The following is a 26,435-nucleotide window of genomic DNA, read 5'->3' on the forward strand; positions in this document are numbered from 1 at the left end:
CTAACAATTAATACTATATTAAACATTTGGTAACTACAGTGACTGAAACAAAGCTATATTATCTAACACTCAACGAGAAAAAAAAAGGACATTTTAATTTCACAAAACTGGAAACTGACTGTTTTCAAGAATGTAAAACAACTTCTCTGGTCAAGCATGACACCAGAAATAAAGATCAGGATTAGCATTCTGGAATCCAACCTCCCATGTGGTCTGAGCAGTTTGCTAAGATCAGGTTACCTCTCTAATTTGAGTTCTGTTCCTCATTTCCCAAAGTAAATGAAGGCATTATCAGGTCCATTCAATCACACTGACTAAATAGCATCAAAAAAAAAAGTCTCACGCTACTCTTAGGAAAGGCTCTTAGGCTGATGTGTACAATGAGGAAGACAGTCTTGTATAATGGGGAGACTTTTGCCCTTTTTACAGTTCAAAATAGAAGATCTTTTTATTATGAAAAAGACAGTGTAAAAGGAGGCAACTCTAAATGCAGAAAATAAGTAATTGTGCATCACTGTAGCAGACATGCTGCTTACAGAGCTCTTGATCTAACATGTTTAAAGACTCATCTGCAGGTGCACAGTTTGTCTCCAAATAAACATCATCTCCATTACCTGTCAAGCTGCTTTGTTATGTGCCTGCTTACTCCCCTCTTTCCAATCAGCTGGATGAAGCCAGTATATTTTGCTTGTCTTTGGTTTCAGAAAAAGGGCATTACTTCTAGTTACCTGCATCTCAAAGCTTCTCATTTAGCACTGTGAATTTCTCAAAGATGAGTTTCAGGGTTACAGAAGCAGCTCCCACCATTCTCTTCACAAAACAATAAAAACTGTGTCAAGAAAAAAGCTTTCACCCTTCAAACCACCTTGGTAGAACTGTTCACAGGAATAATTTTCTGCATGGATAAGCAAATCTAATTCTATATATAAAGGTCAGCCTCATCAGGTGGCCATAATTCTAACCTATTCTAGAAAAACAAAAACTTACTAATAATTTGCCTTTCAGATATAGCAATATTTTCCAAGGGAAAAATGCTTCTCAGTTTCCCTTTGGACAAGATGACTGAACATAAAGTTACACTTCCCCAGTCAAAAATTAGGGGAAAAAGATTTAGTTAAAATTTAACTACTTTAGTTAAAGCTGTCAGGTTTACCAAAAAAAAAAAAAAAAAAAATTAGAGAAAAAGTTTTCCTCACAGCATTTCTCACAAAAAGGGATTAGACCAAAAAAAACCTAAAAAAAACCATGGGAAGGATTTGTAGCAGACAAAATGTTGTTCCCTGAACCAGAGCTGAAATTCATCTGCCTTCGTGGGGTTTGCAGAAAGCCAATTTGAAAAGTTCTTGTATTCTCGTAAGTTGTTTGTTGGTTCTTCCCACTCTTAACATTAAAAATGAGAATTCCTTCTCCCTGCCCCCCCTTAAAAAAGCACTTGATACACCACTTGATACACCACTCCTCTGATAGCCAGGTTGGAAAAAATATGATTAACAAAATATGAAATAATAATTATACTCAATACACCAATTATAATCAGTGCATTTTTTAAAATTACAGACATATTTTTCTATTCAAATGTTTCCCATTTTAGGTACTTCAACAGAAGCAATGTGATCCTCAAAAATGGGAAAAGGAGATCCTTCACTATGCCCATAGCGGGGTCTGTATTAAACACATGATCTCAGGATCACTCAAAACCAGACTCCTATCTATTTGAATGACACTGCCTTCAGTTTCACCATCCAGTTACACACTGTTCACAGATGGCTGATAACAACCAGGACAAGAGAAGTTCTCTAAGACCTAATCACAATTGCTCCCGCAGTGACAGTTATGAGAGGGGGGTAGCTGGGTTCTGCTTTTTCATTTCACGATGAACACCAGCCTCCTCTCTGGAGCCATTTCTGAAGGTTAAATGAACAAACAGCAACATATAGAAGCACAGAGTATAAACAGGTGCCCCAGCAGACAGGATGGAAGCAAATTAGATGATACTCTTCCAGAGTTTTATCCCTGTGTTCTTTTAGAAGTGCTGTGATAGACCTTTTAATAATGACAACCTTGCCTTTAAAATCACAACAAACCCAAAGAAATTCTAACAGAACAGAGGCCTGTTATCTTTGTTTCCTACTCCAAATCTCATCAACCAAGGCTCTGCTGACATTAGAACACATAATGAGATAGTATGCAGAAGTATTAAAAAAGCATCTTAAAAATATATATATATGTACTAGTGAGAATAGCAGCAGTACTTCAGGAAGAGCAAAGTATTAAAAGATGACTAAAATTTGTGAACTTTTAAATCTATTTCAACACAAAGCTTTGTTGAACTAATGAAACATCATGAATAAATTAAATAGGTTTAAATAATGCTGAACTACTGTTCATTGTTTAAATGGGATTTATATGACTATCGAGGTTTTTTCCCTCCTCCTCCATCATGCATATATATACACCTAGATTTCAAAAAATTAAAATACATATGTATATAAAACCTCGATCTCATCACAAGAGGTATTATTATTTCTGAAGAGATGTTGTGGAAGAAAAGAGCAAAATAAAATTTAGTGGTTTTACTTTGTTGTGTCAAGCAGATAAAATTCAATTGAAGAGCTGTCATTTTCTAAAAGTTTCACATTGTCTCTCCAACAGAACCGTTTTATCTTCTAATGTTGTAAAATGCACAGATAATACTTTCACACTGTTTTCCCCTTACTCAATACAATAGTACAGCAATGTACAAGAAAAATCCACAAACTAAGAAGAAAATCATTGCAATCTTGAAAGAAAAAACATGTTCTAATGATGCCATTATAACATGACATTTCAAAGCACTACAGATTTCTTTTATGCTTACATATTTTGATGTCCACACACATCTCTAAAAACATTGCCTTGTAAAATACAAAGTTTGCCAGTAAAAAAATCACACAAAATCTCGAAATTAACACTCCCACTCACAAACAGCACTGACTTGTATATAATACAGACATTCACAGTTCACTGACACAAGGAACAAGCATATATGCATTCCTTCATGTTAAACAAAAAAGCAAGTTGTCAGATAGCTGAAATCAGCATATCTTCAGCAATATCACTGCAGTTATGTCAATGCATAGCATTCAGATGATGACAACTTATGGATCAGCATGTACCTTGTACTGCAGAAACCATAGACAAGTTAAGGCTGTTAAGGCTGTCTAATAGTTTCTATTATGGCATCCTGGTTTAGCACTCATTTGAAGCAGCTAAGGTAGAATTTTCCACAGTGAGAGTTCACAAGTATTTTTGTATTTCATGTTCCCAGAAACAGTCCTATTTTCTTTTTTAGAAACTTTTAGAAAGTTTTAGCCAGAACAAAACCACTCAGAATGAAATCAAGGGAAAAATTATCCTGCCCAAGTTACTTACTATTACCTTATCGAGTAGTTTACTAAATGTAATGCTACTATACTTAAAAATGTGAACTGGAAAAAAATATTTAGCAGCTTGCCCTGGCTGCAGTGTGGGGACAGGTTTTTTGGTTGACCAACAAAACTTCTCCTTAGGCATGATACCAAGACACACTTCTTCTTCAGAAACTAAGAAGTTGAACTATGAGCAAAGGAGGAAAATAAAGTCAAAAAAAGAAAGATGTTACAACTGAGAATGCTGCATGGAGTCTCAAATATTAGATCCAAAACACATCTCTACTACCAAGACACCACTCTGTGATACTGACCAAACTACACAAATACAACCCTGCAGTTCACGGGTCCTGAATGCAGGGCGTTCATCTCTTCTTGTGACCCACATTTCTTAACAGTGAAAGTCAAAAAAATGGGCTGAATTCATATTAACACCATATTTGGAAGGAGTTGTGTTCAGAGAACATATGCTTTAAAATACTAATTGTTCCAAAAATAATAAGGCCATAGGGGTTTCAAACCATGCACTGAAAATTAATACATGCATTAATTAATGTACACAAAACTCCTCAGTGTGAGTGAGAGCAACACAAAAACAATGCTGAAAAAACTACATAAGCAGAAAAACACTTTTTCCATATTCAGGGCATTATTTGAATAGCACACATTAAACAGAGCTGTCAACAGAGGGTCAAAAGAGGAAGAGGAAAGTAAATAGTAAATAGTTACTATTTCTGTGGTCCTGTGTCTGGGAAAAGAGAATGAAATCATGCACGTAAAGACCATCTGAGAAAACAAGAAAGTTTTACACACATAAAATATCACCATTCCTTTTAACATGCACACTGAAAAAGTGCCCCTCTGGAAATCCATCCTTCAGTAGTGCAGCAGAGAGTATAATTCTTCCCAGGGTTGGAACAAGTCAATTATCTGTTCCTATCTGCAATCATAGCAATCTGCAACTGCCACTGGTCATCTTTTCCCTTTTCAATTTAGCCTGTGACAAACTGTCTGAAACAAGACATGTACATGTCATTGGATTGCTCATAAATAATAATTATTTGCTTTACCATGCCAGGGCTGGTAACAATCATCCCTTTGCACTCTTCTGCATATTTCTGCCATTCCAGTTCTTCCCACTGAAGCATGTTGGCAATCTCCTCTTCAGGCACCAGAGCTTTACTGCACCGTAACAAGTAGAGAAGAATCTGATGCATTGACAGTACTTCTTTTCCTCCATCTTAAAACCATAAATAAATAAAACACATGTCAGAGATCCACTCCAAAAGCATGAGCATTAAGACACAATACGCAGAACACAAATTATTTGTATGAGCAAAATAAAATGCAAAATGCTTAAGTGATCTGACAAATACAAAGGCAAATGTTTTCTTGATGAATACCGCACATGCATAAACACTTGGCTAAAGTAAAGCAGTAACAGTAATGGTAGCGAGAGTAACAGTTTTATTGTACTGTAAAGCCAGAAGTTTCTAACTTGCCTGAAAAAACTTTAAAGTGAGCAGGCAGAACAATCAGTTACATTGTCCAGTTATATCTTCCTTTTCACAATTTTATCATTCTTTTTACAACAGTAGTTAAAAAGCCCTTAGGCGTTATGCAGCTTTTTTTAAGAACACTCAAAATTTTATGGAATACTTCTGGATGAATGTAGAAAGCTATCCCTGCACTTTAAAATCATCTATAGTGCTTACGTGCTGTAACTGCAGTAATTAAGACTAAAGAGCCTCATGCTGTCTCCTGTCACTAAATGAATCAAGGGCATGTGAAAATTGCTAAATACTTCTGAGACTACAGGAAAAATACACAGCAAAGGTTGCTTGTAACAAAAGAAGACAGTATAACCTGACTGGCTTCAGGTTGCCAGCTACAGATGTGAATATGTAAACAGGAAACACAAATGATGGTTCTGACAGATCACCACTCAGAAGACACTGACTATTCAAATTCAGTATGCCTGCTCACAGGAGTAAAAAGATACTATATGTTACTAAAATGCTTTAATCTTGACATACATCTCTCCAACTCCCTCCTTCAATAAAAGGGTATTAATCTGTAGGTATGGAGGAATCTTCAAGTTTCATCTCCACAGAGCATGAACGTTGATTTACTTCTCTTCCACAGGACGCAAAAACCATCTGGTTCTTCCACTGAGTATATTCTTTCTATCACTACACCCATAAAAAAGTAATGCTGAAGCCTTGGAGCAATATGGGAGATGATGCCACAGCACAAGGAATATGATTCCAGGCACACTAGAAAAGCCTTGCAGAACTGCTGCATAACAGCAGCTCTGAATAGGATGATGTCCTCTACAACACGCATGAAGGAACAAGCACTTCTTTTACTTCAGCTGGGATTACAGCACTATCATAGAGAAAAGATGAAAGGGAATGGTGTAACCTGACCTCTTAAAACAATTAACTCACTGTCATGGGTTCAGGTGGCTGGGTTTTTGGTAGCAGGGAAGCCATAGAGGTAGTTTCAGTTAGAAGCTGCTAGAAGTTTCACTGTCCTATGAAAAAAAGCCAATGACAGCCAGCTTCAGATGGGACTTCCTTGGTGATGATATGCGCTTTTGTGATAACATATTTAAGAACAGAGGAAGAGAAGAGTTGTTGAGCAGAAGAAATTCCAACCCGGAGAAGAGCAGAGGAGAACATGGGATAACAAGCAGACTCCAAGGTCAGAGTAGCAGTGGGGGCAGGAAAGGCCCGGAGGGGCCTCCCTCTCCCCCTCCAGCAGGGGAAAGACTGAAAGCTGAGGCCCCTGCTGCCTGTGGAAGACCTTTGGGATGCAGAGCATGCTGGAGCAGGTGGATGCATGAAGGAAGCTGTGATCCTGTGGGAGGCCTAAGGATTAAGCAAACTCCTGCAGGAGACCCATGCTGAAATAAGTTTTCCCCAGGGTAGGACTTGCCCAGAATGACCCATGGGGCAGCAGACTGAAGAGAATTGTTGCGCGAGGCGGGGGGGGATGGACCCACAAGGAGAGGTCCATCAAAGACTGTCTCCCACGGGGAGGGACCCCCACAGAAGCAGGGGAAGGACCCCACAGAAGCAGGAAGGGAGCCATGACCCCCCTGTAATGTGTGGTGAAGACTACGGTGATGCAGTTGTCCCCCTGCAGCCCATAGAAGACCATCGGGGTGAAAAGACCCATCCCTGCACCCGATGGAGGAGTAACCCACAGGACAGCAGACTGGTAAGAACTGCTGTGCGAGGATTGAATTCAAAGTGATTGCAAACCCTCTTCCTCATCCCCCTGCACTGCTGGGGGAGAGGAGGGAGAACACGGAGGGAAGGGGGCAGGGGGTGGAGGGAAGGTGTTTGTTTAAGACTGTTTTATTTCTCACTCTCTAAGTTTTATCTTGCTAGGAATAAATTTAAGTTTTATTCCCTATGTTGAGTCTGCTTTGCCCTTATCTATCCTGATGAATTCCTTGCTGTTTTTTTTCTTCTTCTCTGCTACTTTGCAGAGGGAGAGTGAGAGAGCAACTTGGTGGGTATCCTGGTGTCTAGCCAGGGTCAAACCGCCACACTCAAATTCCAAGAGGGAATCCTAAATGGGAAAAGTATACCACAAGCCTCACTGGAAACAGGAAATACTTCTAAAAAGCTACAGGGACAGATTTTTCAATGTGCAAAATTTTCCTTCAAATTAAAGGGGGACTCCATTTACTAAGCTTATTTTTCTTTGTCAACAAACTAGATTATACTGTTATGCAAGAGGTAGCCCACATCCAACAATCACTGAAATACAAGTGTATCCTTACCCTCTGAAGACGTGTACAGAAAGGTACAGGTTACTATAGACTGTCAAAGTTGGAAACCCTTTCTTGGTCAGAACACGCAGTATTTGGAACCTCATGTGTGTTTTTTTTAGTCTTTTACTCTCTGACTATATTTATCAACATAAAAACCTATGACAATGAATACAATACAGCAACTATTCCACATGCTTTGCATCTCTGGCACTCAGTACACTTTGTATGTCTAGCTTGAAGCTCAGAGCTACACCCCAAGGCCCGTCTTTAAGTAAATCCACACAGAACACCTGACATCCCCAATCTCATTATTTTTAGACCATGTTGCAAAAATAAGAAAGAAAGAAAGAAAATTAGAGGGGATAGGAAATCAGCAATTCATTTCTATCTTTACAGAGACGATGGATGTGTGGAGATCTGAAGCAGCAATGTATTCTTTGATTAGACATAAGACATGTTCTGCAAACATACCTGAAGGAAATAGATTTCCACTATTTAAAAATTAAAGATCTCCAAGGATATCTCAAAAAAAAATCAATAAAAGATGAAAACTTGATTAAAAAATGCCTGTCAAAAAGATGCTAAAAGGCAACTAATTATGCAGAAATATCAGAAAAAAGACATTTTAAAAAATAGTTAGAAGGCTGGGAACCTTAAAGAATATGCAGCACACAGGAATAACATGTGTCGTGGTTTTGCCCTGGCTCAATTTACTTTTATACCCCCACATACAATTACTACCGGTTGAGAGAAGGTTTATGCAGACAAAAAGAGACTGAATTGGAAAAAAGTATGAGTATTTATTATTAACAAGCTAAAACTAAAGAATTATATTTATAACAATTCTACTTAAGTAAAAGGTATTATGTATTTACAAAAGATACTTCTCCCCCCCCACTTCCCTTTATATCAGTCCAAGGAGGAGAAGCAGTCTTTTTCTGTTCTCAGAATTCCAGCTCTCTCTCTCTCTCTCTAGTAACTCTGCAGCACTTTCGTCGCAGTTGGAACCTTTTCTCCTTCTTCTCTATGTCAGCCTCCAGGGCTGGGCCTACCCCCCTCCTTGGCTAAAACCGAAGGTTGGGGGTTACTCAGGTCCTGAAGGGTCTCCTTCCATAGGCTTGCAAGGGGACACTTGCTTACTATGGATCTTCTTCCACAGGGTTACAGGGGATAATTGTTTAAGAGTTCACCCCTGTTTCCCTATGGAGGTCCCTCCCCATGGGAGAACAGTCCTTGATTGACTTCTCGGCATGGGTCCAGTCTGGATCCCTTACTCGGATCCCAATATCCCACCTGAGCCATTTTCTGCTCCAGCGTAGGTTCTCTCTAGCACCAGCAGCACGGATCCCACACATGGATCCCAACATCCCTACCTGAACCGTTTTGTGTTCCAGCGTAGGTTCTAATACCCGTCAGGGTCATAAATCTTCAACAGCAGCAGCATGGATCTCTCACTGAGATCCCAAGCTTATCTGAGCCGTCTCGCTCCAGCATAAGCATCGATCCCTTCGAGGGTCACAAAGTCTTTAACAGGACTCTGCCTCATCTGAGCCGCTTTTACTCCAGCATAAGGCTTTCTCTGTTAAAGTCACAAATCTCTGGTGCATCCACAAGCTCCTCTGTGAGCCGCACGGGGGGTCTCTTCACCCCAACAAACTTCTACAGGTGGCAGGGTTTTATTTTTCAGTCTTTACCCTGCTGAAGGGAGGGAGAGCGAAAGGGAGAAAAAGCAGTTCTCCCCCCTTCGAACTTTTCTTCTCTCTCCTGCGACTGCAGCTTTGACCTTGGAAGTCTTGTTATCTCATGGCTGGAATTCTTCTGCAGCGGTTTCTCGTCTAAGCAGTTCGTCTTTTAAACCTTTTTTTTTTTTCTTCACTCTCTCACAAGAGAGAAGGGAGGCTTCAGTACTGCACCTGCCCCCCCCCCGGCCCAAGCCGGGGAGGAGGGGGCCTTGGCCCTCCTCGGGCCCACCGCGTCTCTCCTACATGGCTGCTGCTCCTAATTTCAACTGCGCCACAACCTTCTCTTCCGTTTTCTTAAAGATGTAATTAGCAAAGGCGTCACTGAACTTTTTGATTGGTTTTTTGTCCGGAAATCACCTGGACAAAACCATCCTCAGCCCCAGGGATGGGCTGATGGGCAAAACCACGACAATTCCCCCCTTCGCCTTTGCGAATTACATTTTAAGAAATTTTAAATTCTACAATCAACATACAATGATAAATAAACAAACTATAATTAAAAATTACTCTATTTAAAAATTAAAACAACATCACTATAATATTTAACTCTATTATTCTTTTTTTTACTATAACCACAGTACACATGGTCAATCTACTTTTGTCTGCAGACCTTTCTCTCAGTTATCTTAAAATCATTATGGCCAATTCCTCACATGAGGTACTAAAAATGTTGGGGTTTGATTCAGTCACTGTTTCTCTGGGTAGTCTCTGCCCGCATTCTCCACCAAAAATGTCGTGGTTTTGTCCTGGCTCAATTTACTTTTATACTCCCCATACAATTACTATCAGTTGAGAGAAGGTTTATGCAGACAAAAAGAGACTGAATTGAAAAAAAGTATGAGTATTTATTATTAACAAACTAAAACTAAAGAATTATATTTATAACAATTCTACTTAAGTAAAAGGTATTATGTATTTACAAAAGATACTTCTCCCCCCACTTCCCTTTATATCAGTCCAAGGAGGAGAAGCAGTCCTTTTCTGTTCTCAGAATTCCAGCTCTCTCTCTCTCCAGTAACTCTGCAGCACTTTCGTCGCAGTTGGAACTTTTTTTCCTTCTTCTCTGTGTCAGCCTCCAGGGCTGGGCCTACCCCCCTCCTGGGTTAAAACCGAAGGCTGAGGGTTACCCAGGTCCTGAAGGGTCTCCTTCCATAGGCTTGCAAGGGGACACTTGCTTACTATGGATCTTCTTCCATAGGGTTACAAGGGATAATGGTTTAAGAGTTCACCCCTGTTTCCCTATGGAGGTCCCTCCCCATGGGAGAACAGTCCTTGATTGACTTCTTGGCATGGGTCCAGTCTGGATCCTTTACTCAGATCCCAATATCCCACCTGAGCCATTTTCTGTTCCAGCGTAGGTTCTCTCTAGCACCAGCAGCACGGATCCCACACATGGATCCCAACATCCCTACCTGAACCGTTTTGTGTTCCAGCGTAGGTTCTAATACCCGTCAGGGTCATAAATCTTCAACAGCAGCAGCATGGATCTCTCACTGAGATCCCAAGCTTATCTGAGCCGTCTCGCTCCAGCATAAGCATCGATCCCTTCGAGGGTCACAAAGTCTTTAACAGGACTCTGCCTCATCTGAGCCGCTTTTACTCCAGCATAAGGCTTTCTCTGTTAAAGTCACAAATCTCTGGTGCATCCACAAGCTCCTCTGTGAGCCGCACGGGGGGTCTCTTCACCCCAACAAACTTCTACAGGTGGCAGGGTTTTATTTTTCAGTCTTTACCCTGCTGAAGGGAGGGAGAGCGGAAGGGAGAAAAAGCAGTTTTCCCCCCTTCGAACTTTTCTTTTCTCTCCTGCGACTGCAGCTTTGACCTTGGAAGTCTTGTTATCTCATGGCTGGAATTCTTCTGCAGCGGTTTCTCGTCTAAGCAGTTCGTCTTTTAAACCTTTTTTTTTTTTCTTCACTCTCTCACAAGAGAGAAGGGAGGCTTCAGTACTGCACCTGCCCCCCTCCCCGGCCCAAGCCGGGGGAGGAGGGGGCCTTGGCCCTCCTCGGGCCCACCGCGTCTCTCCTACATGGCTGCTGCTCTTAATTTCAACTGCGACACAACCTTCTCTTCCGTTTTCTTAAAGATGTAATTAGCAAAGGCGTTACTGAACTTTTTGATTGGTTTTTTGTCCAGAAATCACCTGGACAAAACCATCCTCAGCCCCAGGGATGGGCTGATGGGCAAAACCACGACAACATGTTATAGAAACTTATCTCTCTTTATCATTAAACAATCCAACAGCACAGAAAGAGCTGACTTCTAAACTAAAATAAAAAAGGAAGAATTAGAATATAAAAACCCTGAACAGGAAAACACCCTCAAGCTACACAAACCAGGCAGGTCAAACTTGTTCTCATCTTGTGATGAGGTCAAGTTAATCAGCCACATGTGGCTTGATAGCTTATTTTGTAAATTGCTTCAGCAAAACCAAATCAATGTTTGCTAGCAAGCCTCAGAGCTCTGCTTCTGATTAGAACAGTGCTGTGTATCCAGGAAGGAACAATTAGAAATATAGTCATCTAACCATCAGTACTCTCTATGGTAACGAGCCAAACCTTATTTTGCTCCAGCTATAATTAATATCCCAACTAAGTTTCAAAGCCCAGAGCAAAGAGCACCTCCAGGCCACAGCCCTCTTGATGAATATTGTTCCATGTTTCATGTGCACCCTCAGTCCAGCAGCTGAAACACATCCTTCTGTTCACATAACCCTTCTGGAGTAATCACTGGCAGGACCACAGCAGGACACATTTTCAACGGAGCCATGACATTTACTACAACTGAAAGTCTGCCCTAGTATCTTAGGATGTGTTAAACATCTAAGAAAGCTGTTCACTCAAAAATGAGCTCCACACTGAAGCTCGTCCTTGGATGGCAGGCTGGGGTTGAATTGTATTGGAACAGTGGGTTTTGTCTTTCACGATTTGCTATAAGGTCTCAGCTTGCATTAAGATAAAGAAACAATAAGAGAAACGTGCTCAGGGGTGCTAATTGTGCTGACCCTCAAAATTGCACATTAAGATTTTTAATATAATCACACCATGAAGAGGAGAAGGGATATGAAATAGGTGAGATTAGGTAACAGCACTCCTCAAATGGCACAGCTCCACTGCAGAGCAGGACAAGGATGACCCAGCACTGCCTAAAATGTCTACAGAAACGAAAGTTGGAAGTGAGACTTAGCTTTCCCATCTGAATTCCAGTTCTGAGTAAACCATCCACACTGCCAGCAAGCAGAGAATCACAGAATATGGTGAGCTAGAAGGAACCCACAAGGATCATGGAGCCCAACTCCCAGCACCGCACAGGACCATACACAAGAGTCACACCACGTGTCCAAGAGAATTGCACTAGAGACTTCAGACAGAAGCACCAGATTTCTGCACTGACTGAATCATGGGACTTGCAATAAGGGCTTTTTTTGTAGACCTTTTTGGGGAGGGATTTTTTGGAGGTTTTTTTAAAGCTTTTTAAATCTCATTTCTATAAAGCTATGTAATACAAACATTACCTGGAAGAAATCTCACAAACCGTGGCATGAAGTGATACCTGGGACAGGAAACAGAATCATTTTCAAGTGAAGGACCTTAAATATGAAAAAAATACAGAAAATTTATGAACAGTAACATATTTGCCAAAGAAGAAAAACAACAACTTTGTTGCAAATGAAATCAGTGAATTACATTTGATAGGGCCTAAGTTGCAATTTGAAATGTAACAAATGCACAGCAGAGAGGAACAGAGACAACTTGTAGTGAAAGCTTTCACATAGATAATTTAAAAGAAATCTACAATAATTTCAAGATAAAAAGAACCTAACAAAACCCCCAGTACTTTTATGTAAGACACTAACACAAAAAGATTGGTTCACATAATCAATTAATTATTTCACTTAAGCCTTACAGATAGAAGCACTGGTTTATTAGCTCCTCCCAATTAGCAGCGCGTTTTTTGTTTATAATAACAAAGATATCAAGGAAATTTCCATGGTACTATTTTGTACTATTTCCTATTCATCATATAAAGCTTTACATAAAAATAAAAACTAAACCAGTAAATACCTAGTGTTGAAAAAGAAAGAACAATCAGAAGCAGTGATATGAAAGACAACAATATATTTAGCATCACGCCAAAGACTACACAAAATGTATTAAACCTGAATGTTCCTCTGCTTAACTGCAGTGAGTGCACAGTGCATCTCCACAAAGTTAAGACACCAAGACCTACAGATACTGAAATATAATTCATTTTTCTTTAAGACCATGGGAAGTATCATCCATGAAATTCTCTTTTTTTGCAGTCTTCATAGAAACAAGTATTTTCACCTCGTCAAGTCAAAAACTTTCAGTTCTAATGATACGTTATCCTTGCACAACTGTCTGTATGACACTGCTTTGTAAGTTGACTGTAGAGGAATACTGTATGAGTAACTTGTTTGTTAGCTCATAAAAAAAAGAGAATAGTTGACTTGACACTTTGGCTTTCAAAATACCATGCCTATGATACTCTGAAATATTAAATGTACAGTAGTATTTATTGTTTGATTAAAAAGAACAGTTTTGGATTAAAGCAGACATTTAGTTTATCTGTGAGAATAAAGAGCCAATTTTGTGCATTTTCATTGCTAAAGAGTTCACACTACTGAACTCTAATATATTTCATCTTCTTGAAGAATAAAGTGTTTGTTCCTCTCACATAAAACTGCATTTACATTGCTATTTTGAGGATCCTTTCAAAGGCAAAGTTACCTTTAAGATTCCAGTCATACAGCTCCAAAATATCTTTGAATAGATATGAAGAGAACAGCTCAAGACCTCTCACACAAAAATTCTGGAAAAACAAAGAAATAAACCAAAATTATAATTATGTAATACTGTAATACAAATAATACCACTGAAAACCAAAGAAATAAACCAAAATTACAGTTATATAATACTGTAATACAAATAATGCCACTCATGTATAATTAAAGCACTAAAATCCTTTCCACCTGAGCAAGCTAAGCAGATGACGTATTTCCAAGAAGTATCTTTTTCATAATTCACTTTTTCCTAAATACTCATATTAAAAGTTTATAAATCACTATCTGTGGTATCATTTTCACTTACACGGCAATGTATCGGTGCAACACAAATTGAGGATTATGATCTCAACAGCCAATAGAAGAGGAGGAAAAAAGACCAAAGGGGGAAAAAAAAAAAAAAAGATTCTTTTCATCAAGTGGGGAAGTGGCTAGTCCAACGAAGGAACTTATAAACCTTCCTGAACAAACAAAGTGAGGCCAGGTCGATATAAATTAGGCATACATAATATCAGCCACAAATTTCAAACCCAACACCACAGCCTCTCTCACAAGAAATCATTAGTACAGATGGTCTGCAAATAACACTGCAGCTATTTGACCAGAAGCCCCCGAAATGGTCACTTCCCTATTTCGCTTAGTGGCCATTTGTTGTTTCAGATCAAGATTTGCAAACAACACGGTAGATTCCCTAACAAGAAATGAATTGCTTTGATCACATTATTCTTTCTGAGGAATTTCAGGGCTGTTGCATATATTTAGATGCTGCTGAGCAACAAAAAAAGAGATAACTAGAAAGAAAAATGTAAATATATGTGACTAAATTAAACACTGATCCTATCTTTGTAGTTAATATGCAGGGGTGTTTCTGTACCTACACACGCTGTTCCACTGCAGCAATTTACTTCACAAACTGGCTTCACCAGGGATTAGTTTGTGATAAAAAAACCCGCCACAAACAGATTATGAACTGAATGTGTTTTGTTTGTATCCACAGGAAATTTGTTTTGGCAACAGCTTATATTAAGAACTGATAAGCAATCTTCAGAGCTTCAAACTTACGATTAAGTTTCAGCTCTGCCACTGACTTATGTGGTCCTGGCAAACAGATATCTCCACATATGCCTTATTTTTGTCATCCATAAGAGAAGGGTAATGCCTACCTCAGCTTACAAATAAAAGCATCTGACATATATATTGCATGTAACTTAAAAAGAAACAAACCTATGGATAAAAGCACTTCTTACTATTTGATTTTGATATATGATAGCCAACATAGATGGATTTACTCTAGTACCTGTGAGTCCAAGTTCCTCTTCAGCCATTAATTCAGAACTCAACCAGTCTCTTAGAGACTTCACAAGATGCGCTACTGAAGAGTTTAATCCATTAAGCACATCAACAACTCTTAACACACTCTGACTTTTAGACTAATTATCCTTCTTACCTCAGGCATCATCTCCTCAATAAAATGAATTGTATAGTCAATGTTAAATCTGATTACTTTACACAGAGGAATCTGGAAGGAAAACAGAAATTCAGCATGAAAAACTGTACAGCATCAAATGTATAGTTAATACAATATCATATGCAAAGGCATTACTGTCTACTGAAAATGGCACTTACTAAAACATCTGCTCTGGGGTATTGTGCAAAGCGACAGGGACACAAGCATGCGCAAAGGAAGCACCAGTTCTAACCTCCACCTCGGTAATAACACAATGCCGATAGGAGGGACGGTAAAGGAAGGTTAAATATTGCCATCTACTGGACAAGAAATTTTCTTCAGAAGAAAAAGTAAACCCGTAAACCTCAGTAAGCCTGCATCTTCTCTCTTGTATAGTTGGAAGTGAATTTGTTGTTGGTGATGCAACATGTCAGATTGATACGCTGGTCTGAAAGCAAGGTGTTTTTAGCACACTGCCAATTCTGTTAGCTATACTGTCTTAAAATGTGGTTTTCAGTCAAGGCAACATCACGTAAGAACTTCAGGATAAGCTCAGAGGTTTATACTAGTTTCATCCAACAAATAGTCAGAGAAGTTCATTCAACTAACTAGCAAGACAAACATCTAATTCCTTTTTTTTCAGCTTTGAAGAAGGTTTTTTTGTTTGCGGTCCATAGAATCCTGAAGGCATGTAATTTTTTTTCAAATGGGATTTTCAGAGAAAAAAAAGCTAAATTTCTAAAAGACTACAAAAATGCCTAATTCTCCCCTACACACGGGAGCTGTACACAGCTGTACTCCCCTACACAGCTCCTCTGCAGCTCTTAGCAAATTTTACTATTCACAAGCCTCAAAAGCACAAAAGAATCTTAGAACAATTCAGTGGCCTGTGAAAGTGAAGCAACCCAAGATTATTTTACATTGATAAGCACATAAAAAATATCTGAACAGTGCTGGGTTTACGTTGAAATTATGTACATAGCAGAGGTGCAATATTCTGCTTGCATCTTCTTACAGCCCACTGTCAAACGTTTGACTCTGTTGTTTACAAAAATCTCTTAGTATCTGCATGATAAATTAGGATGCTACACCAAACAAACAAAAATTGCATTTCTTAGAATCTGATACAATATTAAATATGAATATAAAAATAAAAAAACCTCGGAAGTTAAATACACTATTTAGAACCTGAGCAGATGAAAACCTGCCACACTTAAATCACTGGGGCTTTAAAAAAAATACAGGGATTGTTCATTTACTTCCTAAAATGTAATTTCAACTAGGAGTTGAAAACTTCAGAGAAGTGACCATGACTAAGATCTCAATGAATTAGAGTTCCAAGCAAACATATAGCAAAGGAATAAGTGGTTGGTCGTGTAAAATTGGTTTGGTATTTATACTAAGAAAATTTTAATTTCTCTTATGACTGTACTAACCATTTTCCCTAATACTTGAGTTGCTCAATTATTACTCAGTAATAACAGTACTAAGACTTACAATAGACTTCACACTACAGAAGTTTGGTTCACGCAAAGATGTTGGTATTCAGATCTCGATTTTTGCTACCCTTTCCTAGCTCCTTTTGATCAAATACGTTCCAAAATGTCCCTCAAACAGCAGGTTTTAAGTTGCTGAAAATCCTCTCATGGCAGCAAGAAATTCCTTCCAAAGGGCTTTATATCTGTTAGTAACAGGAATTGACACCAGAGTGTTGCTTTTTGTTCAATTCTGTAAAAAAGTAATCATTTGCAGCTAATCACTTCCCCTATTTGGAATGAGAAAATACACATATGCACTTTATAGTAAGAGTAAGCTCAGTATCTTCACTAACTTCTCATATCAGACAAGAAGTGTTTTCCTTGTTCTCTGTATATTAAAGATTTCCATAACTCTCTGCCTTCCTGTGACGCAGTAGACACAAACATTGTAAATATAAGGTGGCCTCTTTATTGTTTTGATTTGAGCAAACCAAAACCGCTCGTTTTAGCTCATCTGCAAAGTGAAAATGTAAAGTCTTGAGACAAATCTGCCTAGAATCCCAATACTGTCATTACGGTGTTAATATTGCCGGGCAGCAGTGCTTCACACTGCCATGCCAGAGGCTGAACTCCACTATCTCCCTGACTTCTTGTCAACAATAGTCCCTTCCCCTGCCCACCAAAAGTAAAGTGTTATCATACACATTATGAAAGCAAACTGTTGGGGAGAAGGTAATTTCTTCTTAGTGCTGACAGTTCCAGTATCCTTATATCCCAGTCCCGTATTGTTGCATCCCAGTCATGTATTGATAACCATTGTTATACTAGGTTTTGGTACTGGTGGTGTAGCTAGTAATTGGTGTAAAAAACATGGAAACCAGTACACACTGATTTTTTGAGAAAACCCTGAAATAATCAATATATCAAAAAAGTGTACAGAAATGTGGTATTTGCATATTTTCTGTTCAGATTTGGCTAACTTAGCTTATATTAGAAAAGCAGGGCAGTCAGGTACCAGTCATGTCCTTTTCTTGTGATACTTGCTTTCAAAACATAAAATTTAATGCCTGTAAATACCTACAGTTTTACTAAAAATCATAATTTGCTGACTTCCTGAAGAAGCTGAACAGCAGTTAGAAAGTATTGGATACATCTAGGTAAGTTTTAAGAAGAGAGAAGATCCTTTAGATTTGATCTCTGAAAAAGTTCATTTTCAAAAGGGAAAACTTCTGCTGTGCTGTCACTAGTTTTTCAAACTTCAACAACTTAACAAACCTACTCATCCAGTTTAAATCCAATTAGCAGTTTTAACAAGTTATTCCATGGTTTAATTCACTTCCAAACTGTGAAACACATAAAAACATTACTTTGATGCACATCACAGCCTCACTCACAGTTTGAAGATGCTGCTTACCACAATTAGTTAAGACAAAACCTGAGACTCATTAGCAGAAATGTCTTTCCCCTGTCCACATTGATGGCAAGATGTTTGTAACATACATGTACTGTTGTTTTGGAGAAATTTTGCTTCAGGGCAGAAATAGCATACCTTCTAAACAAACCCCAAGACGTAGCAATGAACGTACTTACGTTTGTTAGTGGTGCATGTGCAAACATTGAGAACCCTTCAAAGATATATTCATGGTCATCATACTCAATAACAGTAGGTCTGTCTGTCTTAAAAAAGCAAACAAAACCACCACAGAGTAAGCATGAAGCAGTACTACTTTCGTCAGTGAAAACAAAATCAGAGTCCTACTTAGAATTATTTATGAAGTACTTACTAAGAAGTTTGTGGGAGGTGACACAGTAATTCGGTAGTGGTATAGTCTTCCAGCATTATTGGTCATGGGGCGACACGGTTTAATGGGCTTAAAGAAAGAGATAAGTAGAACTATATGTAGAGTCAAGGCAAATTTAGATTAAAAGAGAGAATAAAGCATTTCTAATAGCCATGAAATATGAATTAGGAAAAATTAAATAAAAGCAGGTAGTCATAATTAAGCATTCTGGGAAGAGGGAAAGTGTGGCCTTATCTACACTTTCACTTTCAGAAATATTTTTGATGCTACTCAAAAGTAAAAAAAGGTGAAAAACATTGCTGTATTTTTTTCATTTTCCATTTGACTCTCCTATCTTTCTTACACACCGCAGTTAGTTGTTCACACATCAGGTTGATTTCCTCTTCTGTAGAAATTTGTTTCAGGAAATGTATTTTTAAAAGTTTACAGAGGAACCTGGACCTCACATGGTAAGGTCTCAAGGTACAGTATCAAAACATACAGAGATCAGCTGATGTGCTTGAGGTAAATCTGAGACCTGAAGAGAGGGGACTACTTTATCACCACAGAGGCAGCTCTGGTAACCCCACTCTGTTTCCCAGGTTGTATTGCCTGACTATAAGGTACAAAGGTAGCCAGCTCTCCATGCACTCTGGTGCAACACCAGACACTTGGGATTCATATTTCCTTACTTCTTCTTCTGAAGTTCTGTGTAAAGACCTAAAACTCCTCAACAGTCAGAAAAAAAACATTTTTCATATGCCCTACATCCGTATTATTGCAGTTCAGAGACTGCAACCAGCCTGTTCAGAATACATCTGTCTGCATAGGGAAAAAAAAATAAAACCACTGCAGTGAGAAGGGTACTACTACTCTAAACAATGCTACAAAAGTTAGCCTGATGGCAATGGCAAGACAGCTACACTACAGGTTGCTCTGGACACTTGACAAAACCCATCCAGTAAGTGGGGTGATTACACAGGCTGTTCAACCCCAAAATAAGCTTCTCACTGCTGCAACACAACAGTTACACGCCAGCTAGTTTAAAGCTAGTAAGTTTCGTCTGCAGGACAATGTAAAAATTTCTGAAACCTCGGATTTCCAGATGGCCTTGCTCCAGGGAGCAGCTGCCTTCATACAATAAGTTTTATTTATTTATATATTTATTTATATATATATTTATTTATACTTTTTTTTTTCTCCTCCCAAATTTTATCGCTCCTTCTTCTCCGGAAGAAAAACACTAGAGATAGTGTGTTGAGGAATTGATCACTGAACTAAAGTGATTTCTAGTAAGCTTCAGACCAAAGCCATTTTTCCAAACTCAATAAATGCACAGAAACATGCATAACTCCTCTAGCTGCAGAGAAATAAAAGACTGTTTCAGTAAATGTATGTAAGAAGGCCTACTGAAAAATAAATTCTTCAAGAAAAAGTACAACGATAAACGGTAAAACCTATATGCTAAGGCAAGAATACCTCCTGACAATCTTTGTGCTCCTTTCAACAGCAGAATTACTATTCAGTTTTCCTTTTAAAATAATCATTCTACAAAGCAGGCCCTTCACAACATACTCATACACCTTAAGATAGTAGAACTTAAATCACATATATAATGGCCAGTCTTCGCGAGCGAAGATCCGGGGAAGGCTTTCCACCTTCCAGCCTGCGCATTGGATTTTTTAGGTGAGACACAGTGTGCGCGGAACTGAGCCCACCCTTTAATCCTAAGGTTCATCTGCCGGGGCCAAGCGAGCTTGGACGGTGACAGTGAGGTCCTCAGGACGTAGGTGGGTTGCCTTTAAGGGCTAACGAGCCCCACCTGCCCGGGAGTGGCCCTGACCGCAAGATCTTTTCTATTAAGCAAGCAATTGTGTTTCAGAAACTTAAACTCCAAACAAACATAGAACTAGACAAACACAGGTGAAAGTTTTCCATAGTTTTCAGGTGGATTTAATTACTAGTATTGCATTTTAAATATGAGGTTACACAACTAAGCGATTTACAGTTGAACAGGAATTTTTTACTTAGCCTGTAAATCATGGAGAAAAAACTCAAATCAACCCAAGTAGGAATTTACAGCAGCAAGTTTGTATTCATAACTGCAATTCTTAGAATTACTAATACCTCTTCGCCAGGATAAATGCCATGTCTTATTCCCGTTCGTCGAGCTTTAGCACTGCACTTGCACAGAGGTCCATCATTCATCTGTCAAAAACAAAATAGGATTCTGTTTTCTTGGAAGTGGTTTTGGAAAAGTATGTTGGTTTTAATGCCCAAAGTGCTGATGCTTCTAAAAGCCTGTCATGCTTAGATTAAGTGGATGTTCTTAAGCCAATAAAACCGAAAACAGTATAGACTAATGTAAGAGAACTGCACAATAGCATTAGAACTTTATCACTGTTTCAGAAGCACAAGATGGAAACCAACACTCTCAGCAGAATTCTACCTCTCTGCTATCATATACATCTTTTCCATTTCCTATACATACAAACAGCACACTGCCTGTCTAAAATAAAATTCAGGTCCCAAAAATGCATGCGTCAATATTTACATGCTGAAATATCAACACTGAAACAGTTCCACTAAACTCAAACTGAAAATCCATCTCCAATGAACCTCTCTGCCACGGGACAAGATAGACCATTTGAGTCTTTAACTTGGTACTTTAAAGAACTAATGGGAACACTTCAAATTCAATCTGTGAACAGATCAGTAAAAAAAGAGAGAAAAATACCACTTTAGTATTCTGTACAGGTGCATCAAGTAGCTATACTAAAAAGGGCCAATGCACACATTATAAAGCTAGTGTCTTTCTTTTAACTTTTATGACCAAGATCAATGCAGACTATCAATTACTGCAACACCCTAAAGTTTTCTGCTCTTAACATTATGCTTGTTGCAGAAATACAACAAAAGATGCCCAGAACCAAACAAGAGGAACAAATTAAGTTTCCGGTCCCAGGTATTAATCAAAGTTTGAATCTAAGAACTTGTACCTTTCTTCGACTTAAGAAAAAAAAGCCAATAACCTTGCAATGCAATACAAAAACCAGCAGAACTTTTCATGCTTTTACAAGCAGTCTGAAAAAATAAACAGCACCCATGGTAGGGCTAAATAACATCATCACACAATAGATATCATGTGAAGACACCACAGGAAGCAAGACCAAACTGTTGTTAATGTTAGTTTTAGGTAGTTGGGATAGCAATCGAACTTTTTAGTTCTGATATTAATTTTCTGAATGTCCACCTCAGTTTAGTTTCTTAAGACTGGTACGTACAAAGAAACGTAAGAAGCAGGATACTTCTCTACTTCTTGGATAACTTAAGTCACACAGTCTTAACAATGGAGTGACACGAGAGCTTATTGTTCACACTTTCTTTCCCCCGCACTCTGAGGCCCTTGAGGAGAGTACAGGCTCAAAGAAAGTGAAGCATGCTTACAAGTAAAAGCATACTTCCTCACTGTCTTAGCCACAAAAGAGAAGAGTTAAAAATGCAGTCAACAGCTAAGTGCTCATCTATCCTCCAACTAAGGGCCTACAGAGGCTATTTAAATAATCATCACTTATTTTCAAAAACCTCATCCTTAATTCTTAGAATTGTTCAGCACTAATACTGCCTCTGTTACATTAAATGCACAGACCAAACTTGAAAAGCAAGTCAGATACATATCTACCTTGTCGCTCATGACCACTGCTCATGGAAAAAAACACAGAGGATCAATCAGGAAGCAATGATGAAAATGATGGTGAAAGATCACAAATTTACCCAGGTAATGCCTTCTAACTTTCTCTGACCAACAGGGCAGTAAAAACAATCAGGTAACACTTGTAAGGCAAAGACCACTATGGTGGCATTGGATTTAACAATTTATTTTCTGGCAACTGTCAGCACTGTTGGAGATTATCCAAAATGACAAACAAACTTCTCAGATTGAAGGGTTGGGAAGATGCATCCTACATATCTAGTTCCGTGCCAGACAGTGTACTTGTACAAATCAGCGCATTCTTGTTTTATTTTGCCATAGCTTGAAAGCATTTTGGCATAAATCTATGCCAAATAAATATCTATGCAAACTTCAAATATTTTCAAGTAAAATCTATTCAGAAGTAATACAGTACTGAGAAGCTCACCGTGATCTGATTTCAGCCCTTTCAAGAAAGATGAAGAGGTAATCTCAAGAAAGTTTCTGGGAAAGAGTTTTTGAGCAGGAAACTCATATACTAAACATTCCTGAATCTATTCATTCTACAGTTAGTCCACTTTTTTTTTAGCTAATATTCTCCATAGAACATTAACTTTGAAGTGTGCCCAAGAGCTACGCAATTTTTATAGTTAAATATCTAAACAGTTCGCTAATTCTGTTTTCCATACAAATAAAATCAGCTAGCTACGCTCAATCAATTTTTTTTTTAAACTAGAAGCATAAATACAAATCTGTAATAGAATATTCAACAGACCTCTGAATTACCACAGTGACAATATGCATTGCGGTATCTCTTCACATTATGATTTGTTGCATGCTAAACTCATGCATCACACAAAGTGCCAGAAAAATAAATTTACTGAGATGCCACTTGACAGTAAGAGAATAGACTGTAAAATAGTTAAGTAAGAAAGATGAAGATGGTGAATTTGCAAACAAAAGCTAGTCTTCTGTGCAGTGTTCAAAACAACACTTCATGAGTTCAGCAATTACATTTAATGAGAACTACAATCTCCATGCAATTACAAAAGAACCACTACAAAAGAAATTAGAAGCATTAACTGCATATTTAAAACATTATTTATCATTACGAGCTGAGAGCTTTTAGGTGAAAAATTTGTAAAGGACACAAACATGTCACCTTTTCTCCATCACAGAATTTATTTGTGTACCTTTATCTCAAGGCTAAGAGGACAACATTAGCAATTCAGGTTTTATTAATGCTGTCAGACATGATTCCAACTGAATAATCCCCATGATTAATTAGCTGGAACCATACTCTTGAAATCAAAAGTGAAGAGCTTTGAAGAAGATGAAAGAGAAAAGGGGGTAAAGAAAGCATTTTGAAATAGATGTCACCTGGCATGTTTGACAACAAGGCAGAATTTTCAGTCTGTGGGGAGAATGACTTTTGGACACACAGCGCTTTTTCCTCTCCCCGTACCTGCCCTGGATCATTGTACCACAGTTCTTCATGGAGACGATCAGGGTGTGCTTTTTTACGCTTAATTTCTGCGATGACGTCAATAACATCTGAATCTGAACTGCTAGAGCAGCTGCTGTCATCTTCAGAGTCACACTCTGACTCACTGGAGCTCTCTGGTTCACAAAGAAGAAATAAAGGCAGCTGAAAAACACACATGCTCTCTTTCTCTGCAGCAATGCACTCTCTAACATGACATATCTAACTGTGGCATACCCAAAGTTAAAGTTATGCATGACACTCGCACTAAGATGGGCAGTAACTGCATTTTTAATTAAAAATGACAGCAAATGCTATAGATATTAAACACCTATAACAAGAGAACCTGTTTGCACACATGAGAGAATGCTGTTTGGCTGCCCAGGAGCACCACTGATCAGTTACAGAAAACTAATCTCAGTTACTTGATGTTGAAGATCTATAACCAACAGAAGTATTACTGTAAAGTTAAAAAAAGCACATATTAAAAAAAAAAAAAAAGAGAAAGAAAAAAGAGAAACACACACAAGGTCACTAGCGCAAGCTAAGCAGAACCTCTTGTTTAGAAGTTAATTCTTCTTGCTATGAGCAAAATGCTTATGCCTAGTTTCATTTTACCTAAAAATGGTCCTGCCTGTAGCAGGATACTATTTAAGCATTTTTGAAACAACATGTATGTATAGAATTATTATAGAACATGTACTGTCAGACTCATTTTCAAAATCAATTCTAATAAATCCATTAACACATATTAGAAATCACAGGCAAGAAGAAAACCTGGAACTACTAGTTGAGTGAATGCAGTCTTAAGTTTCATGAAAGTCCTGTTCTGTGAGGTTTGTGTTTTTTTCTTTTTTTTTTTTTTTAAAGACATTTTTCTTTTTACTAACTAAAACAATAAAACAATTTTTCTGGTGTATTAAAAGGGACAACAATGCTAAAGAAAAAGAAAGAAGATGTTTTCACAGAACCTCCTACATTGGAAGGGAACAACAAGGATCCTTGAGTCCAGCTCCTGGACCCGCACACAGTAACCCCAAGAATCACATGTGCCTGACAACATTGTCCAAACACTTCTTGAACTCTGACAGGTTTGGTGCTTAGACCATCTCTTCTGTGGTGTTGTCAAAGTAATTTTAATAAGTGTCTGGACTTGATATCAGAAAAAGCACACACAGAAAACCCCCAGAGCTTGATCTCACATATCTCTAATCTCCTGTGGTACTTTCTTATGCATGTAATTTTAGTCACTCATTTCCACAGATCTCCTCAGCTTCAATTTAAATAAATGCTTTCATAGCCAACATACATATCAGGATGCAAGAAAGGTTTATTATTCTTGCAATAAAACACAACATTTCTTCCATTTCTAAGTTTTGACTTAGGAAAAAATACATTACTATACTTAGTGCTCTGAAATACTGTGAAACTATGGTTTAAAATACACGTACTTACTGAAAACAAGACCCTCCTTAGTTAAAAGAAAAAGGAAAGAGAAAAAATGAGAGAATATCACTAGTAAAATATTTCCCTTTTTTCTTTTTAAAGATGTATTTTTACACAGTTCATAATTTGGCACAAAGTGTTATTAAAATACATCCTTGGAATGTATGGTCATATATGCTCAACTGAAATTGAGTTTTCTCTAAATGCATGTATCACTACAAATATTCACAAAGACATAAATTTTAAACATTCTCTGATACACAAGTGGTTATTGTTTAGGTTTCATTTCAGGTGCAAAACGAGCACAAGGACCCATGAGACTAAGCTGGAGTTCTGAAAGGCCAACCCAGAACTTCTGGATTTCACATACTTAAATTACAGAGTCATAGAATGATTTGGGTTGAAAGGGATCTTAAAGACCACCTAGTTCCAACCCCTCTGCCACGGGCAGGGACACTTTCCACTAGATCAGCGTGCTCAATGCCCCACCCAAGCTGGCCTTGAACACTGCCAGGGATGGACCATTCCACAATTTCTCTGGACAGCCTGTTCCTGAGCCTCACCACCCTCACAGTAAAGAATTTCTTCCATAATCAGCCTTTCATGATCAAAAATTGTTCCTGGAGTGCATTGCTATCTCACTATAATGAACAATTACTGCTAACATGAGGCAGAACAGAGACAGCATTTACTGAAGTACTAAATAAGACAAACTACTAGACATTATAGAAGCATGGCTGCAGGAGAAGCTGGCTCAGACACCAAGTCATCCCAGAGGACCAGTTAAGACAGAGCTTTCAGGTCCTCCAGAACGACTGGAAATAGAAACACAGAGAAATTGCTCTTGGCCCAATCATATTTTAGCCTGGAGCAGCAGACTTTCCTCCTGCAGAGATCTGAGAAAGTGAGAGCTTTACACAGGTATGTTGAAGGTAGCAATTTTGTCCTTGATTCATCCACATGAAAAAACACCTCCTAAAACCCCCTACAGTTAACTTTGTCTGTGATTCTTGAATTAATTCAAATATATGCAAATTTTCTGTTCAAAAAATGTTAAAAAATTTTTTCCTTTACAAACATGAATTCATATTTTATTTCATCGGTGTTTATTTTTTCTCATCTTGACTCTATCCTTTTATACCATCAGCATGTAATCAACTACACCATTATGTCTGTATTTCAACTTTAAGAATTACATACAAAAAATTCTGAGTTACTAAGCTGAGATATGAGAGTCTGAAGCAGCTCATCTGGCAAACACAAAGCATCAGTTAAGAAGCAAGCCCAACAGAGTATCCAAATTACTGTGCCTACTAATTTCCTGAACTAAAGCAACTGACTAAAAGCACACTATGAAACACTGAAATGTTGG

The 26,435-nt window shown here is 38.3% G+C and overlaps 1 protein-coding gene across 3 annotated transcripts in view; it reads right to left on the reverse strand.

Moving 5' to 3' along the window:
* DROSHA (drosha ribonuclease III) overlaps positions 1 to 26,435 on the reverse strand; it is a 77,356-nt gene that overhangs the window by 42,753 nt on the left and 8,168 nt on the right. For all 3 annotated transcript variants that reach the window (XM_050306272.1, XM_050306276.1, XM_050306271.1), the window contains 8 exons: positions 23,600 to 23,754; positions 20,571 to 20,651; positions 18,447 to 18,533; positions 18,253 to 18,339; positions 15,185 to 15,256; positions 13,685 to 13,766; positions 12,448 to 12,522; positions 4,478 to 4,647 (listed from right to left, as the gene is read on the reverse strand). In XM_050306272.1, the coding sequence (XP_050162229.1) occupies positions 4,478 to 4,647; positions 12,448 to 12,522; positions 13,685 to 13,766; positions 15,185 to 15,256; positions 18,253 to 18,339; positions 18,447 to 18,533; positions 20,571 to 20,651; positions 23,600 to 23,754 (809 nt within the window). The remainder of the gene's footprint in view (positions 1 to 4,477; positions 4,648 to 12,447; positions 12,523 to 13,684; positions 13,767 to 15,184; positions 15,257 to 18,252; positions 18,340 to 18,446; positions 18,534 to 20,570; positions 20,652 to 23,599; positions 23,755 to 26,435) is intronic.

This window comes from Myiozetetes cayanensis, unplaced genomic scaffold, assembly GCF_022539395.1.
Source record: "Myiozetetes cayanensis isolate MyiCay16 unplaced genomic scaffold, myiCay2020 scf1, whole genome shotgun sequence".
NCBI classification, from domain to species: Eukaryota; Metazoa; Chordata; class Aves; order Passeriformes; family Tyrannidae; genus Myiozetetes; species Myiozetetes cayanensis.